Source organism: Coturnix japonica, chromosome 1 (assembly GCF_054131305.1).
Source record: "Coturnix japonica strain WE chromosome 1, WE-NBRP24, whole genome shotgun sequence".
In the NCBI taxonomy this organism is placed as follows: domain Eukaryota; kingdom Metazoa; phylum Chordata; class Aves; order Galliformes; family Phasianidae; genus Coturnix; species Coturnix japonica.
In genome coordinates this window covers 53,079,068-53,094,559 of record NC_140663.1, presented here as the reverse complement: position 1 = coordinate 53,094,559, position 15,492 = coordinate 53,079,068, and the positions used below count along the sequence as shown (strand labels likewise).

The 15,492-nt window shown below is 38.7% G+C and overlaps 1 protein-coding gene across 50 annotated transcripts in view; it reads right to left on the bottom strand.

Moving 5' to 3' along the window:
• The window catches only part of MICAL3 (microtubule associated monooxygenase, calponin and LIM domain containing 3), a 166,115-nt gene that overhangs the window by 71,671 nt on the left and 78,952 nt on the right, over positions 1 to 15,492 (bottom strand). For 29 of the 50 annotated variants that reach the window (XM_015864896.3, XM_085520391.1, XM_085520396.1 and 26 more), the window contains exons 14-21: positions 14,730 to 14,842; positions 14,187 to 14,249; positions 13,285 to 13,458; positions 12,068 to 12,160; positions 6,756 to 6,851; positions 4,636 to 4,692; positions 2,731 to 2,835; positions 172 to 279 (exon numbers count right to left, since the gene is read on the bottom strand). In XM_015864896.3, the coding sequence (XP_015720382.2) occupies positions 172 to 279; positions 2,731 to 2,835; positions 4,636 to 4,692; positions 6,756 to 6,851; positions 12,068 to 12,160; positions 13,285 to 13,458; positions 14,187 to 14,249; positions 14,730 to 14,842 (809 nt within the window). The remainder of the gene's footprint in view (positions 1 to 171; positions 280 to 2,730; positions 2,836 to 4,635; positions 4,693 to 6,755; positions 6,852 to 12,067; positions 12,161 to 13,284; positions 13,459 to 14,186; positions 14,250 to 14,729; positions 14,843 to 15,492) is intronic. The other 21 variants (XM_085520566.1, XM_085520529.1, XM_085520545.1 and 18 more) reach the window with 7 other exon arrangements.

Sequence of the window (15,492 nt, the reverse complement as noted above, 5' to 3'; positions counted from 1 at the left end):
TGCCACACGCTGCCTGATTTCTCAGTTGTGCATGACTATGCACAGACATTGCATTTTGCAGGTGAAGTGTTGCAAGCCTAGCCATCTCTTGTGGTTTGTCCTTGGCTGGTGGGCCTAGGGTGGTTAAGTGACACAGCTGAGTGCATCTAGCAATGCTCAGGCCAATGCTACCTGTCGAAGAGAGTCAGATGAAGGTGAAGAAGGGCGATTAGAAGAACGGAGGCTAAGGGAGAGCTCCCACTGGTCAACAAAGAATCGGCGAGACGGTTCAGTCTCAGGCTAAAAAATAAAATAAGAATCACCAACAATCATACAAAGATATGAAGGAAAACCAAGTGAAAATAAAAGCAAAAATTCAGCCCCTTCTGCCCACCACAGAAAAATAATATTCTTCATGACATTTGTAGGAAAACTTGGGAAAAATGTCCAGCGCATCTTCAATTTCTCCCTAGTGAGGCAGAGTATGTTATTCTTAATTTGTCCTTTATTACATTTTAAGTCACTGAGGGACATTTGGAAGCAGTTACCTACTTCCACAGATGTCCAGCCTCCTGTATCCCAACCAGCTAAGCCACTGGCGCAGTTCCCAGATCAATTTCCTCTGTTCCTCCTGTATCTCCTGTTGTTCTGTATTACTGGCTCAAGACACTAGGATTGTATTTCAGGCCACATGAGACCTCTTCTACATTTTAACTATAAATGCAAAAAAAAAAAAAAAAAAAAGGGATCCAGCTCTCCTTCGAGGTGGGAGAAATTAACTTATTAACTTGTAACCACTGCCAACAAGCAGCACTAGATTTCCAGTACAAAATTTAATGTAAATAGATTTGAAACACCACAGTAACAATAATTAAACAATATAATGCAATCTGCCATTTCTGCTTACGGAGTGGCAAAGAGCAAATCCTTAACTGAGAACGTTCATCCTTCTGAAACGGGTCCTTCACAGGAAGACAGAAGATAAAGGCTCCCAACATACTCTCCTCATTACCTTTATGGCTAATAAATGTCCATCTTCCAATACAATTAATGTAAATAGAAGTAAAAGAAATGGTAGCTAGACATATCAGACAGTACTGGTAGGAACTCTGCATTCCTTAAAATTACTATCTGGAAGAAAAAAAAATATGTAAATTTCAAATATTTGACTTTCTTTTAAAAGAATATTATGTTTTACATTACAAAAAGGACAAAAATAAACGTCATGAAGCTACTTGACCCGCAAAAATAGTCATTTATAGACACTTAGAAAAATCTAGCTTCAAGATTAAACCAATTGAGCACAATACACAATAGTTGGGTTTTCAGAAATACAACTGTACATTATACACTGATTTCCTGTACTGAAAATCACCAATATTTAATCAAATTGCTTTTTTGAAAATTTCTTACTTTCCCTGAGCTTTCTCTTAGTACTCTACTTTTTCTTGATTTCTTTCCCTAAATCCCACGCTATAATCTGTCACGGCCTGCAGTGTTCCAACATCTGTTTCCTTTTTTATCTCTGCTTTACCCTCTTTATCCTCTACTTTTTGTTCACCATCTTCACTATATTTTCTCTCCTCCTTAATTCAACACTGTAGAGAATTAAGATTTTTTTCTCTGCAATGCAATACTGTTAATCTTCTCCACCCTCAAAAAGAGCTGGAAAGTGCTAGATAGCAAGAAGAAAGTAGGAAGTAGATGTCTGAGTCCAGATGTTAACTTCTGCACTATTACTTCTTCACAATAATGAAACACATACTGGCATGCTCTCCTTGGATCATGCCTGAGATCTTCAGTTGTGTCACCCATTAACAAATAGATGCTGGTCTGTTTAAAGGAGTCTCCTTACCCACACTTACATGGTTTCTTCTATGACTGCAAAACCCTATCTCAAATCCAGTCAAAAGGTCACTGTTCCTTCTTGGAGAACACCTTTACTGATTTTAGTCAGCAAAGACTGCATCCCCAAAGAACAGCAGTTAAAAGTGATCTACTTGTTACACATTTCATTTTGAGATGGCTCGGAAAAGTTATGTCCACCATCACTTAAGTAACAGTGTTTGCTAAAAGTACTCTCTGGTTTGCCAAAGGCTGTAGAAAATAACCAAAAACAGAAATGGGCCAAGGAATGAGAAACAAAAGAAGCCACGGTTCAAACTGGCACACTCCCATATGCCAGAGACGACAAACAGGATAGAAAATTAAGCACAAAAACAAACCAAACCGAAAGTGCACAGCTGAATCAAAGAAAATCGGCACAAGCTGCCAACTCTGTTGTTGGAAATAATAATACAGGAAGCATGGGCACAAAAGTAGTACTTCTGAGCCAGGAGTTATGCTTGGAAAATGCATGTGTTCTTGCTTCCAGCAGCAAGTAAAACTGGGGAGCAACTGGCTGGAAAACGTGCACCATGAGATGATTTGATTCGGAGTCCAGCTGGTTTTCAAGCATGCGCACTGAAGCTTGGAGGCTGCTTTTTACCCTATTGATTACACTGTTTTGTGAAACAGAAGCATTCATCAAGGAGAGTGTTAAAAGCTATCAAGTCTGATAGAAAATACAACACAAAATAAATTTGCTCTTTTATTTTTTATCCACAGGACTGTGTGCAGCAATGGTCCCTGTATTTCGGTGAGCTCTTCTACCTGTGTGACCCCAGATGCCAGCAGTACCCAGACTGACACACTGGTACAGCACACAGACAGCTGGGCTGTACAGCACACAGACAGCTGGGCTGTAATCACCTGATGCCTCGCTGCAGGCCTGGGCTCCAGGAGGGCAGCCAGCTGACATGCCCTTTGTTCAACATTCTCAGGCACTTGGTCATCAGAAAACAAACGAGGAGATCTCTGTGAGATAAGGAAGGAGGGAGGAAGTAAATAAACTGGAGGAAAAGGGCAAAAAAAGTCCCCAAAGGAAAGCCAGACAAAAGGTATGAAATTCACATGCAGAGCAGTGAAAGAAGCTCCCCTCTGAAGACTGTTTCCATTTCTGTTGTGTACTGGATTACTATTCTAATGGAGTGCTAAATGTTGAACCTCCAGGCCAGGAGAAAAAACAGCTGAATTAGACACAAGCTGAATTATTCACAGCTCTCCCACTGCAGCAACAAGCACAGAGCCGCTCTCTGGCATTACCATCCAAAGAACCCCCACCACTCTACATCAAGATGTGGCTTTATCGTGCACAAAGGAACTGATTCACCAACTCATTCTATTACAGTTCATTTTTTTTTTGGTCAAGGATTTCCTTTACATATCTAAACCCGCATATATTTGTGCTTCTCAGATCTTCTGCACAGAAACACACATTTTTAGGCTAATGGATTTCAGTTTTCATAAAGAATGAATTAGTCTCCTTAAAGATGCTGGTAGTATATTAAAAGAAAATGCTGTACTTACCAACAAGAGGATGGTTAATGAAACTGGCTGGTTGATGCAAAGCATAGCAAAATCAAACTACCACAGAAGTCTCGGTTTTGCTTCTGTACTTGTCTGCACTGCCATGTCAACACACCCCAGTCACAACATTTCACACCTCTGCTATTCTGGTCCTTCATATCAGTCTTTCTAACATGGAAAAAAGACCTGGCTTGGGGCCTGCTGTACAGAGCAGGAGTACCACTTGCAACACCACACAGCCTTCAGCTAATATGTTTGTAGCATTCAAAAGTAAATGGAGCAGGACCTACAAACCTGTGTGAAGAAACCTCAGGCTCTATCTGTCAAGAAAGCCAAAGTTCTGCTACATGGTGCTGAAGCAGAACAGAAAACTGGGTTTACACCCAATCAGTGAGAAACACTTTTCCCATTCAAATGCATTCATAATACTCTCTATTTTCAGCTGCTTTCAGTTCCACCTACTCCCCTCTACTAGATCATTTTCACTAAAACTAGGGCCTATTATAAAGCTGTGGGTTCTGTGTCACTGCAGACACATGCTCATTCATTTTCCACTGCCTGTCAGAAAACATTCGGCCCACAAGTGCCTTTTGTGTAGAACATATTTTTGAAGTTGTAACAGTTTTATAGCTGGCTATCATTTATGAATTCATTCATTAAAAGCCTTTACTGGAATGTCAATTAATTTGCCAATATGAATACAAATCAACTCATTCTTTTGATTGCCTCTCTCTCCCTTTCCCATGCTTCTGCACAATACTGAACCACTCAGATAACCCGCAAAATATTCTATTAATAAGAAGGTTTCAAAGTCTCCATACTACATAATGCCTCATCTTTGGCCTGTAGGAGGCAGGATGGAATGCCAGTTGTTTAACCATCCAGAAAGCAAGCAGCGAACACAATGCAGCTGTGTTCACATGAATTAGCACAAAACATAACTCTTCTTGTTCTGCTAAAGCCACAGCATACTTCAATAAAGAGGTGCAAGAGAAAAAGAAGAACAGGAAGAGATCAAGTGCCAAATACATGGCAATATGAAAGCAGATAGCAAAATGTTGATGAAGGCTTGTTATGCATTTACGTGAGCATCACACAGAAATAGACACTCCTAATTGCAGTTGCAGCGTGTTAACAGCAGCATTAGGTAAGTGTGTTTCACTACATGGTACTTTTGCTCCCTGAATTGCACACATCCAACACGGCACTGTGTCATCAGCATCCATGCCATTTGTTCATGCTGTTTACCCTTTCCTGTCTGGGACTCTGCTCCCCAGGATATCCAGAACCAGGTTCCCTGTATCTCTGCAGGCAACAAATTATGAGCTTAATAACAATCACAGACCAATTTCCTATCAAACATACTTCATCTTACTTTGTTGAAAATGCAAGCAGAAAAGAAGTCATAATGAAAGATAAGTATCTTATTAAGAAGAATATTCCAAAACTGACAATAATGACTTGGCTCCTGTAGGGAAGATTTAAGAAAAACAGTCTATATATACTCATATTGAGTCAGTTAACCACAGTTAGTGCAACAAAGATAGTAAGACACTCAGTACAACTTATACTGTGATGTTAGGTCAAAGAAAGTAAATAGAAGTTTAAAAGAAGTGGCGGAAAGACTCCATTAGCCGTGCAGAGAGAGTTTTAAAAAGACAGCAGTGTAAGAAGGACACAGATCCACCTGACTTGCCACAAGGCCTTGGGCCAAGACAGCTTCAGAAAAATAATGAGGGGAGAAAAATCTCTCCAAAGGCTGACCCCTCAACTGGCTCTAAGGGATCAGCACACTGATGAATATATTCCTCAGAATTAAAAGGAGGAAGGATTTGTTGGGGTTTTTTTAGCAAAGAGACACACAAAAAGTTTCCAATGGGACGTAACACAGAAAATAGTGAAACATATCTGGACTTCAGTAAGCTCTCATGACTGAACTAGGCATGTGAAACACAGGACAAACAAAACACTGAGAAGAGAGAGAGGGGAAGACAGAGAGCTAAAGGGTCCTCAGTTACTGAAAGCCCGTTATTTCATATGGAAAATGATTGCCCTATAGTAGGTTGAAAAGTAAATTTCACCATTGCCTTCAGTTCTCTATCCGCAAACTTGGGGAAAAATTGTTGTTTTCTCATAAAACTTATCTGTTAAAATCTTAAGAAGGCTTTGACAAGAGGAAGGCTGCTAGCTATATCACAATATCTAATGATACAATTCGCCATTACAGTCAGTTCATTTTAGCTGCAGATTTTGTCCATTCTACCCAGATATGCATCCCTGAATCCTTCCTTGCACCACAGTGTCCACTGTGCCAGAGATATAATTACTTTTCTATTAGGACAGTTTTAAATCAGATCAACAAGCCGCCCCAATTTGTCATGCAGGTGCACAGACACAGGAGAGGTGGCAGAGAACATATGGGTCAGAAAGAAATGGCCCTCCTCTACTCTCCTTAAGGGTAATACGCATTTATAGAGCTGATAAGCCACCAGGTGCTCAGAAAAGAAACATTATCTATCTTTGGGGAGATTTACTCGTGTCATTACTATTGAATGTATGGGATGTCTCTGGCACTGCAGCTGCCTTTTTATCACTTAAAGATTAGTTCAAGGTTAATGAAGGAGTGGAATTTATTATTGCAGTAGAAAAATGAAACAAAAATAGATACAACTGAAAGAAGCAGGATGACCGTGTACAACAAACAAACAGGCATCTAAAGATTTCAGGGAATATTTAACTAGAAAGACAACAAATAATCCAGACTAAAACAGACAGAATGCAAAGTCTTGTTGAGACAAAGGACTGAGTGTGGGGGAAACAGAAAGATCAAATCAGATGTATGCAGGGCACAACAGCGGTTCACAAAAGCACTTCATACAAGTAAACTTGAAAGAGTTTCATAGATAAAAGAGCAAATTCTCAGTCACACTTGTATAAACAAGAAGCAGAGATGGAGAAAACTTGTAGGTTCCATCTCTGAACTACTCCAAAAAGATTAACTTCTGTGTAGGAAAAAGGAGTTTTTGCTTAGACAGAGGCATCTCATTGAATTTCTAAGCACCATCTATATGCTTTAAGGGTAGACTTGACCCTTCAATTTCCTTTCTACTTTGCTTCAACTCAAAACTGAAGAAGGCCGCTGTGATTACCAATTACCCTACAGTGAAATCTCAGAATCTCCAGTGCATCAGATCATAGAGAGACAACACTATACTGTGTATTGTATCTAAGATTTTGATGAAGCTTTATCTACATGTGAAAAAAGGAAAATTGGAAACGTATTTATAAATGGGATATCTGGTAATTGATTTAGTCACTTGTACAAGCAGTAATGAAGAGAGAGGGACAGAGCATGCAGAGGGAATCACCTGCAGCCTGGGATACGGTGGAGAGGAAGGTGGAGTGGAAGAAGAGAGCATGATCACTTTTTTGGGGCAGGTCCGAGAACGTTCCTTACTCCTCATCTTTTTTTAAAACAGAAAAAGAAATAAAAAATCATAATAATGGTAGGAAAACTAAGATAACATTTCCATTCATTGACATTGGGAGGACAGGCCAGAATGTGTAAGCTGAGCGATTGCAATCTTCTGCTCATACATCTTACTAATGATCTAAAAGCCACATTTTACTGAAGCTGAATGAGGTAAATTTTACTCCTGTATTCATATGATCACGTCTGTTTCGCAGAATCTTCTACAGACAGCCAATAAAAATGTAGTTACAGCAATAACCAACTAAACCAACCGTTTCTGACTCAAGAAGTTACTCACAGCCAAATGTACAACTTGGAACTCTCAACAGCGGAACTGGACTGCACTTTTTGCTCCATGAAAAACTACTTATTGCTGTGCTCTGCAGAACTTAAGAATATCCATTGTGTTAACCTAATTACTCTTGCTTGCATTTCATTAGCAATACAATTCAAGTCACGGTGCTCTGTTCTCAGCTTCAAATCCATTTCCTCTGCCTTACAGATATTAAACCATCTCAGGTAAATTAAACTGCCCTTCGCCATTCTACTAGAGCAGAAATACAGCTGCTTTAAATGCAATATGTAGACATCTAGCAGTCTGAAGACTGCACAATGCAGTTATGTCCTTGTTTTTACACACCAAAAGAACACGCCTTCCTAGTTCTATATGTCATTGTTATGGATAGCCTTTAAATGTATCTTCTGCCTGTTCTTTTTACCAGAGCATTTCTGGTAATTGTTGCACTGGAAAAAATAAAATTAAAAAAAGGCTCCTGTACCTGGAACAGCTGTTGGATAGCTTTTAAAGAGCATGCTGTAAACATATATATATATATATACACATATATACATGTATATATATACAGATGTTCACTGTGGCCCTGGCAGCTGAGCTGGCACTAATGTCTCTCGACTCCTCTCTTCCCCATCAGCAAAAAAGTCAATTCTAATTCAAACAGATGCTACACGCAGTTTAAACTAAGCCACATGACTTTGCACTGAATTGGATGGGGAACATTTATACATTCAGCCTTTTAAGACACTGATTTTAAGTAGAAAGGATGGCAACACTTTCCACCGCTACAGCTGTTTACAGGCTGTCCGTCTAACAGCAGCCTAGTTTGCATTTCAGATTTCAGTATATCTACAAGGTTGCATAATTTTCCACAGCAGATCATAATATATAGCATTATATAGGAAATAAGATCCACTGCTGAGCATGCAAAGACAAAGATGGCTGCAGGAATGAGGAAAGAAAAACCTATCAACATATTCAAATGAGAAATTAATTAGGAAAAACAGTACTAGTAATGTAAGCTCTCCTGCTGAGACTTCAGCTCCAACTGACTGTGGCCATTTCATTCACTACATGTCTTCAAAAATCACAATCATAACAGACCTACTGAGAAGTGTTTATATTGCTGCACTTATATTTCAGGGAACAAAAAGAACAAGCATCAGACCTGCAGAGGCAGAAGAGATCTGCATTATACAGCATGGGATTTCCGTCTTACAAGCAACACATCAAATGTTTTTGCACACATGAGTGATTTTAGCTTGTTCATTACATTCTTCTTGTTGTGAGGACATCTCTGAAACTATGGCAGAAAACTGCTGAAAACTGTAAACTGAGAGTCTGGAAAATCAGGACGAAATTCAGTTTAATGAGCTAGTCTCTCGTACCATACCCAAACAGTCACATATTCTTCTGGATAGACTACATGGCTTCATGATCCTAGATGAGAAGCTCAAAAAACATGACTGCCCAAAAGCACTGAGAACAGAAAGCAATAGTACACAACATGGAAGATGTTTTTGCACAGCAAGGTGTTAATGTGAGATTAACCATCACACACAATCCAGACTTATTAAAGGATTTTATGATCATATAAAAACTTCCTCATATTTCTACTCTGCACATACACAAACATTATCTTAATGCATTACTAGGTGCTGCTGAGGTACTCCTAATAGCGTGAACCAGCTTTGACGATTCAGATGAACATTCTCAATGTGTAGTTCAACACGGAAAATACTGCAGTCCAGTTCAGAAGGAAAATGCAGGCCACACTGAATGCACAGAAGCAGACTGAAGAGGTTTCTACTGTTTCAATGTTATGCCTTTGGAAGAGAGAGAGCATGTCTTGTGATGAAAGTAAAGACTGCTTCAGAATAGATTCTGCCAGGACTTTATCAGTATTTTGTTGTATCAAGCCATCCCTAGCCTACCATTACCACACACACAAGAGATGCGCCAAATTATGATCTGATTGCATTGCCGGTCTGATAACTCTTTTAACTCTAGAACAAAGCAAGATCTTAAACTGATAAGCAAGTACAGCTAAGGAAATTCATCTGTCAGACAGTGGCAGACCATAGCCCAAGGCAAATGCAAATGCAAAACTAGTGGTCCAAGATACAGGACCAAACCTATCAATCACAGCATAGGAAACCACCCTTCTCCCAAGAACCCCTTAGGACCTCAACTTCACCCTGCCTGTGGCCAAGAATATTAGGCAATTAGTTGTTTCCCTCAAAAGCAGGTCACCGCTTTGTCCCCTTGGAAACCGCTTTGCTCCTCTTCAAAAGACTGCTCAGTAGAAGGCTTCCACTGTGTGATATACCTTATGCTGGAAGTCATCTGACAGCTGATCCCCTGAGATATTCCAGTGTCAGCCCAGAAAAAGCTGTGGCTGAGGACATCTAGAACATCTGAAGGAAGATTCTGCTTCTGAACTCTGATACCTGTGCCAAACAAGAGAACCCTTTCCCATACCTTCATGAGCAGCTCTTCCTAAATCAGCTCTTTATAGCAAACACAAATGCTTCCTCAAGAGTTTGTCAGGAGCCACACCACTCCTTTATAGCATCTCTACAACACGTACAGGCATCCAGAACCAATTCCACTGCTGGTGGTCTGTGGCCCAGGGAATAGCTTCATAGCTAGTGCTCAATGTCACTGAAGAAGGCTGTTTTAGTACTGTAGTAACGCAATCTCACAGCTATCAGATTCCACATGCCTAAGCAACTAGAATTAGCAATCTCAGCAGTCAGCTGAAGCACTGCTTCAACAACAACTTCCTGCAGGATGGATTTCTGTCCCAGTTTGACAAAGCTGTCTACTTGGTTCACTGGATGGCTTCTAACCTCTCCTGATCTCCCATCAGTCCAGAATAAATAGTTCCAAAGGCTTTATTGGATAGAAGCAAGTGATGTTCTTCATTTCCCCGAAAGTCTTAAGGAACCTCTGGAATGGGAACATTATGAATTGCTTCTTTGATCCTAATTCTGCAGACTGTGCACCTTGGAGATCCGCTTTTACTCTTCATTTGATCGTCAGATGAAAACCACTGCAAAATCCAGCATAAAATCTGCACCCAAGAACCAACCATCTTCTGTTGACACAATAAAGCTCGCTCAGGTAAGATTAAGCAAATACTTCAGGAGCAATCGTGAATGGAAAAGTACCCAAAGACAGCTGACAATGTCATGTTAAATAAAAAAAGTCCTTGGAAAGTATAATTATTAAAGTTTTTTTCAAGGATCTGCCCTACATTGCCATTTATTTGGAGCTATCAATGCTGAGGGAGACCAGAGGACTTTTTTCTCTCCTTTTCAATAAATTGTAGTTTCAAACAAGAACAAAACCAATAATAAAATATTTTTGAGAAGAAAACCATCCTCATAAAAATGGGAAACAAAAATTTGTCCTTTTTGATCAGTTGAAGTAGGAAAACAATAAGAACTTCAGTGTTTCACCATAAAGACTAGATTACAAGGCTTTCATAATGTTTCAGCAGTAGGTTCAAATATAGCTGTCAAGGCTGCAGAGATGGGATCTTCCCCAAGTACAAAATCACAAATCTTAACTCAACTGAACCGAGAAATACAACCAATGCAATCCAGTTTTCTTTTTACTGTAAGGTAGAGGGCACCACAAGCAGTGCTCATCAACTGCACTGGAACTGTACAGCTGTCTATAGTTTTTCTGCATCGTTTCTCCCCTGTGTGGAAACGTACTCTTAAACTGAAACCTGCTTTAATCATGGATGATGAGTATCCACTTGAAAATACTCATTAGCTTATAAACAAAACTTTGAAGAGAAGGTTATTAAAACTTCGAAGAAGAAGTTATTAACAAGTCAGGAAAACCAGATATAGTGTTGAAATTTTTAAGACAGGCCTAATGACAACAATTCCACTGCTTTGAGTCTTCTTTGGAAAGAAATCTTCTAGATGATGGCAGTGGCCATGACATGAAGCACTACTTGCACGGAATAAAGTATATCATGAATCCATAAACATGCAGAAAAGCCAACTTCCAAAGTATTGTCATTTTCTTCCTCTTGACTCCACAGTATGCACTGATTAAACTGCAACCGAAAGAAAAAGGTGCTTCTCTAAATTACGACTGCCAGAAAAATATATCACAGCACTCTCAGAGAGTGTGATTTTCACAAAGAAAGATGGAAGCAGAGGAAGCAGTAATGTAAGTATCCTGTTTGCCTGAAAAGAATGACTGTCACAAGCCTTGCTTTTGAAAGTGTGCTCCTGAAAAAAAACCCCATGAGTAATGATAATGAGCAAAAACACACCAGGGAGAAAACAAAATATGATACCTATTGATTTTTCTTGTGCTGATCCACGTTCTGTCACTCTGTGTGGCAGAAAATCTAAAATCTGCTTCAACTACAGTATTACAGGAATTTGCAATGTAATGAAGGTGATAAAGTGGCAAGGAAGGCTGGGTCAGAAAGGGAAACCACAATAGCTGGAAAGTCTCTTCTAACTGTAGAACATGTAAGATTTCATATGAATAGAAAAACTGATAAACAATTTTACTTCTTATATTAATGATGAGCTTCAATAATTACAGATTCCAGAACACTTTTAACCTCTCTGGCTGCAGTAATTGGCTACATGCTCTCTATTCTGTTACACAAGAATAATATGAAAATACCTCAGATAATACAACACCTAAATCTACAGGCAAAGTTTCTTATGAAACAACCACTGAAGCCCTAGAAAGCAGGAAGAAGCATAAATAAGAGGCAGGCTTTGATTTTGTTCATTATAAAATAACTGTTAAAAATAAGAGGCTCACATTAAAAAGACTGGTTTTGCTGGAAAATGATTGGTTTAAAAAAGGACAGTGAGAGCTGGTGTTGGGCACAGGCAACAGATCATATTCATAATCAATTTCTTTACCTGTTTCCACTGGGGTATAGGAGCTAGACGGCCCTGCTCTCGTCTGCTGGATGGTTGATTGTGAACACGTTCTTGATAAGGCAGGACAGTTTGCTGCATGCAGGTTGCAGGGCAAGTGGGTTGGGAGCAAGGAGGAATGATACAACAGCAACAAAAATTTGAGGAAAGCCAAACAAATGGGAGACACAGACAGACAAACATTTAAGAAAAAAAAAAGAGGGTAGGGGAGAATTCATTTAGCAAGTCATATATGAAAAGGGAGAGGATATTAAAAATAAATAAATAATAAAAATAAGGATGGGGAAATGCACATTTTTGGGACCTGCCCTTTGTTTTCATTGTTTCTTCAGTTCAGCCCTGTTATTCTAGAAAGCACGCAGTGGCTAAGGAAACATTTTACTGGTAAACAACAGGATACATGTCACCAGTTTGAGATTATGCTATGCTACTAACAGTGGTATGCAATGTAGCGTATGTATACCTAAATTCAAATTAAAGTAGTTAGGTAAGGTCCCATTCACCATCTGGCCAGAGCAGCTCAGAGTTTGATACAAGCTATTAAGATACAGGAAGCCCTAGAGCAAGAACTCAGGCACTTAAACCATACTCAGCCTTACATTGCTGACACTGCACTGCTAGAGGTATCTTGAAGTGACTCAACATAACTTCAGATATGACTACTTTGCAGTTGCAGTAGTTCATATGCTGTACTGAATAACCAGCAGTCACCAGGAAGCCACATTTGAATTGATATAAACATTGTGATTGTAAAGAACCTCCAGGTATTTACCTGCTATGCTTTTACACATAGAAAAATTAATCACAGTTTACAAGCATAAACACATAACCTGATAATGAAAATCTTCAAATTAGAAACTAAATTAGAATTCTTAAAGGTTAGAAATGGGATTTTCCTGGACAGCTTTTCCAACAGCAACGGTAGTTATAAAAGAAACCTAATTACTGGTAAGATATTTTTGAAAGAGATGATAAAACATTACGCTCGCAGTAACAGGAAAATGGACTTTCATTAGGAAGTTCACTATCTCAGACTCCTAAATTTAATTTTTTTCTCTTTTGAGTAACCTTCACTCATCCCTAGGAGAGCCTTTGTAGTAGAAAAGCACCATTAGCTTCCAGTCTTGAGGAATTCATTTTATTACTCACGATTTTCTGTCATGATTCCAAAATACTAGGATTTATTGACTGTCTCCTACCTGTCTTCGTAATGTTGAGGATTGTACCGGTGCATTCTCCTCAAACTTGGCCAGTAGCTGGGTTGCCATGGACTTGACTTTGTTTTGATTTCCAATGGCAGCATCAATCCTCCTCTCTGTCAGGGCACTCACCAATGTAGGTCTTTCTTCTCTGTAGCTTCGAGGAATGTCCTCCTGTCAGTCAGTGAGATCAACATTTTAACAGGTACATCCAAATTACCTTTTCCACTCTTCCTCTTTGCTGTACTAGATTTCTACACTGTAGAAAGCAAATCTATCACTTGGCATTTAAAAGCTTGCATTTTAATTTTCTTTGGTCATTAAAAGCTGGGATAAACTTTCCTCATTTTTTTAACCTTACTTGATAAATTTACCCACCTAAGACACCACAGTTGTAACACCCTCTTAAATCTACCAATGTAAAGCAAATGGATATCTTCACAGCTTCTCTGACGATTCCAAGTATTAAATTTTAGCTCACTTACACCTGTTTGGCTATAAGCACTTGATCTATCTAAAAGACTACCTTGTGGAGCATACTGGATGTGTAACCATTTTGCACTAACTGAGACTACAGATCAAATATGAAAGTTCTGCTTCCTGAAGGACTTTACTAAATGAAGTTTTATTCTTGGTGCACTCATCAAATCAAAGTAAATTGCACTAAAAATAGAACATGAAGGAAATGCAGTATTTCATTTCTAGTGTACTCTTCTCTCATAGGCATCAATAAAGTATTTTCTCCACAAATAGAACAAAGCAAAACATTTGAAGAATAATTTTAATTTAGAAATTCTCAAATAAGGCCTATCTGGTTATAGAAAATTAAAGGATTGAAACAAGAATGAAGAATGTACCATGTATATTTCTCTACATTACACCTTCCTCATTGTAATACTTACATCCTCAGATTGGCTGGTTTTCCTTCTCTTTCCTGCACCGTCCAATTCCTTTTCCTTTTTGTCCTGAAAATAGAGGGAGGAGGTATGAAAACAAGGATAAAGACTCTTGTACATTTCTGGCCTGAGGTAAGTGTCATGAGTGCACTTAAGCTTTGCAACACAACCAATTAATTCCCTACGGTCATTCTCTATCTGTTTAAGGAAAGGGTTTGCTTTTGCTGCTGCTGTTTGTTTGATTTTGTTTGTTTGTTTTTTCCTTTATTTGCTTTAGGGATTTCTAGCACTCATATTGGAAAGTCTACCTGACTAAAGTATATCCCCAAATTCTTCCAAAAAGCTAGGATTTTAAGACTGAAGCATCACAAACTGAAAATGTATATTACCAATGCAATTCTGCAATTATAAAGGTCATGTATTGTCGAGAGCTGATGAACATCTGGTTTTCAGTAGATAAATAGCAGACAAACAGATTAATTTCTAGTACCACCTACTTGGACAGCAGCATAACAAACACAAGTGTTATCAGACCTGTGGTACAGTTACCTTTGGAGTGCGTTTCCGAGATATACTTTGTCCCAGTTTACTGAGAAAAGAGATTGGAGATTTGGTGCTGGCAATTAGGGCAGCCTTTTCTTCTGCATTCAGATCCACTCTATCTGTAAGTAGAAGCAGGTCGGAAAAGGAATGCCAAGAAATTATTTCTGAAGTGCTGTTATTAAATATATAACTTAATGCTTTCTTTATTTTGCCAAAATCAGTTCTCCCTCTAGGTTTTATAATGGCTTAGAATACTGTGTTTGTTCACTTTTGTATTTGAAGAGCATCATCATCATCAGTATTAATAAAATGAGTTCAGAGTTTTGAAATAATACCTAATTGATAACACACTATATATTTTAAAGGCTATTAAACACATCTCTTTTTTTCATCAGAATTATATACTTGAAGACTCTTAAGACGTTACAAGATCATCAGTAACACACACATACACACACACACATATATATAGCATTATTAAGACATAGAGATGGACAATCTTTGCTTCTGTTAGGCAATTATATTCCTCAGTTCTGATTTGTCTTTCATTCCTGCCTCTCCTTGGCCTGGAGTTACTCTCACTGTTCATGGATGGTAAATAACAGCTATAAGCCTTGGCCAGTTTTGAAATTTCTACCGAACAATTACTAACAAGGCATCTCACATTAGTGAAGACTGATGAACCCCTAATAGCAGCAAGAGAGAAAAGAAGTTGCCTAGTAGAGCTGAAGTGTTTTTAAACTTTTGAGAACATTAGTGTGAATTTATT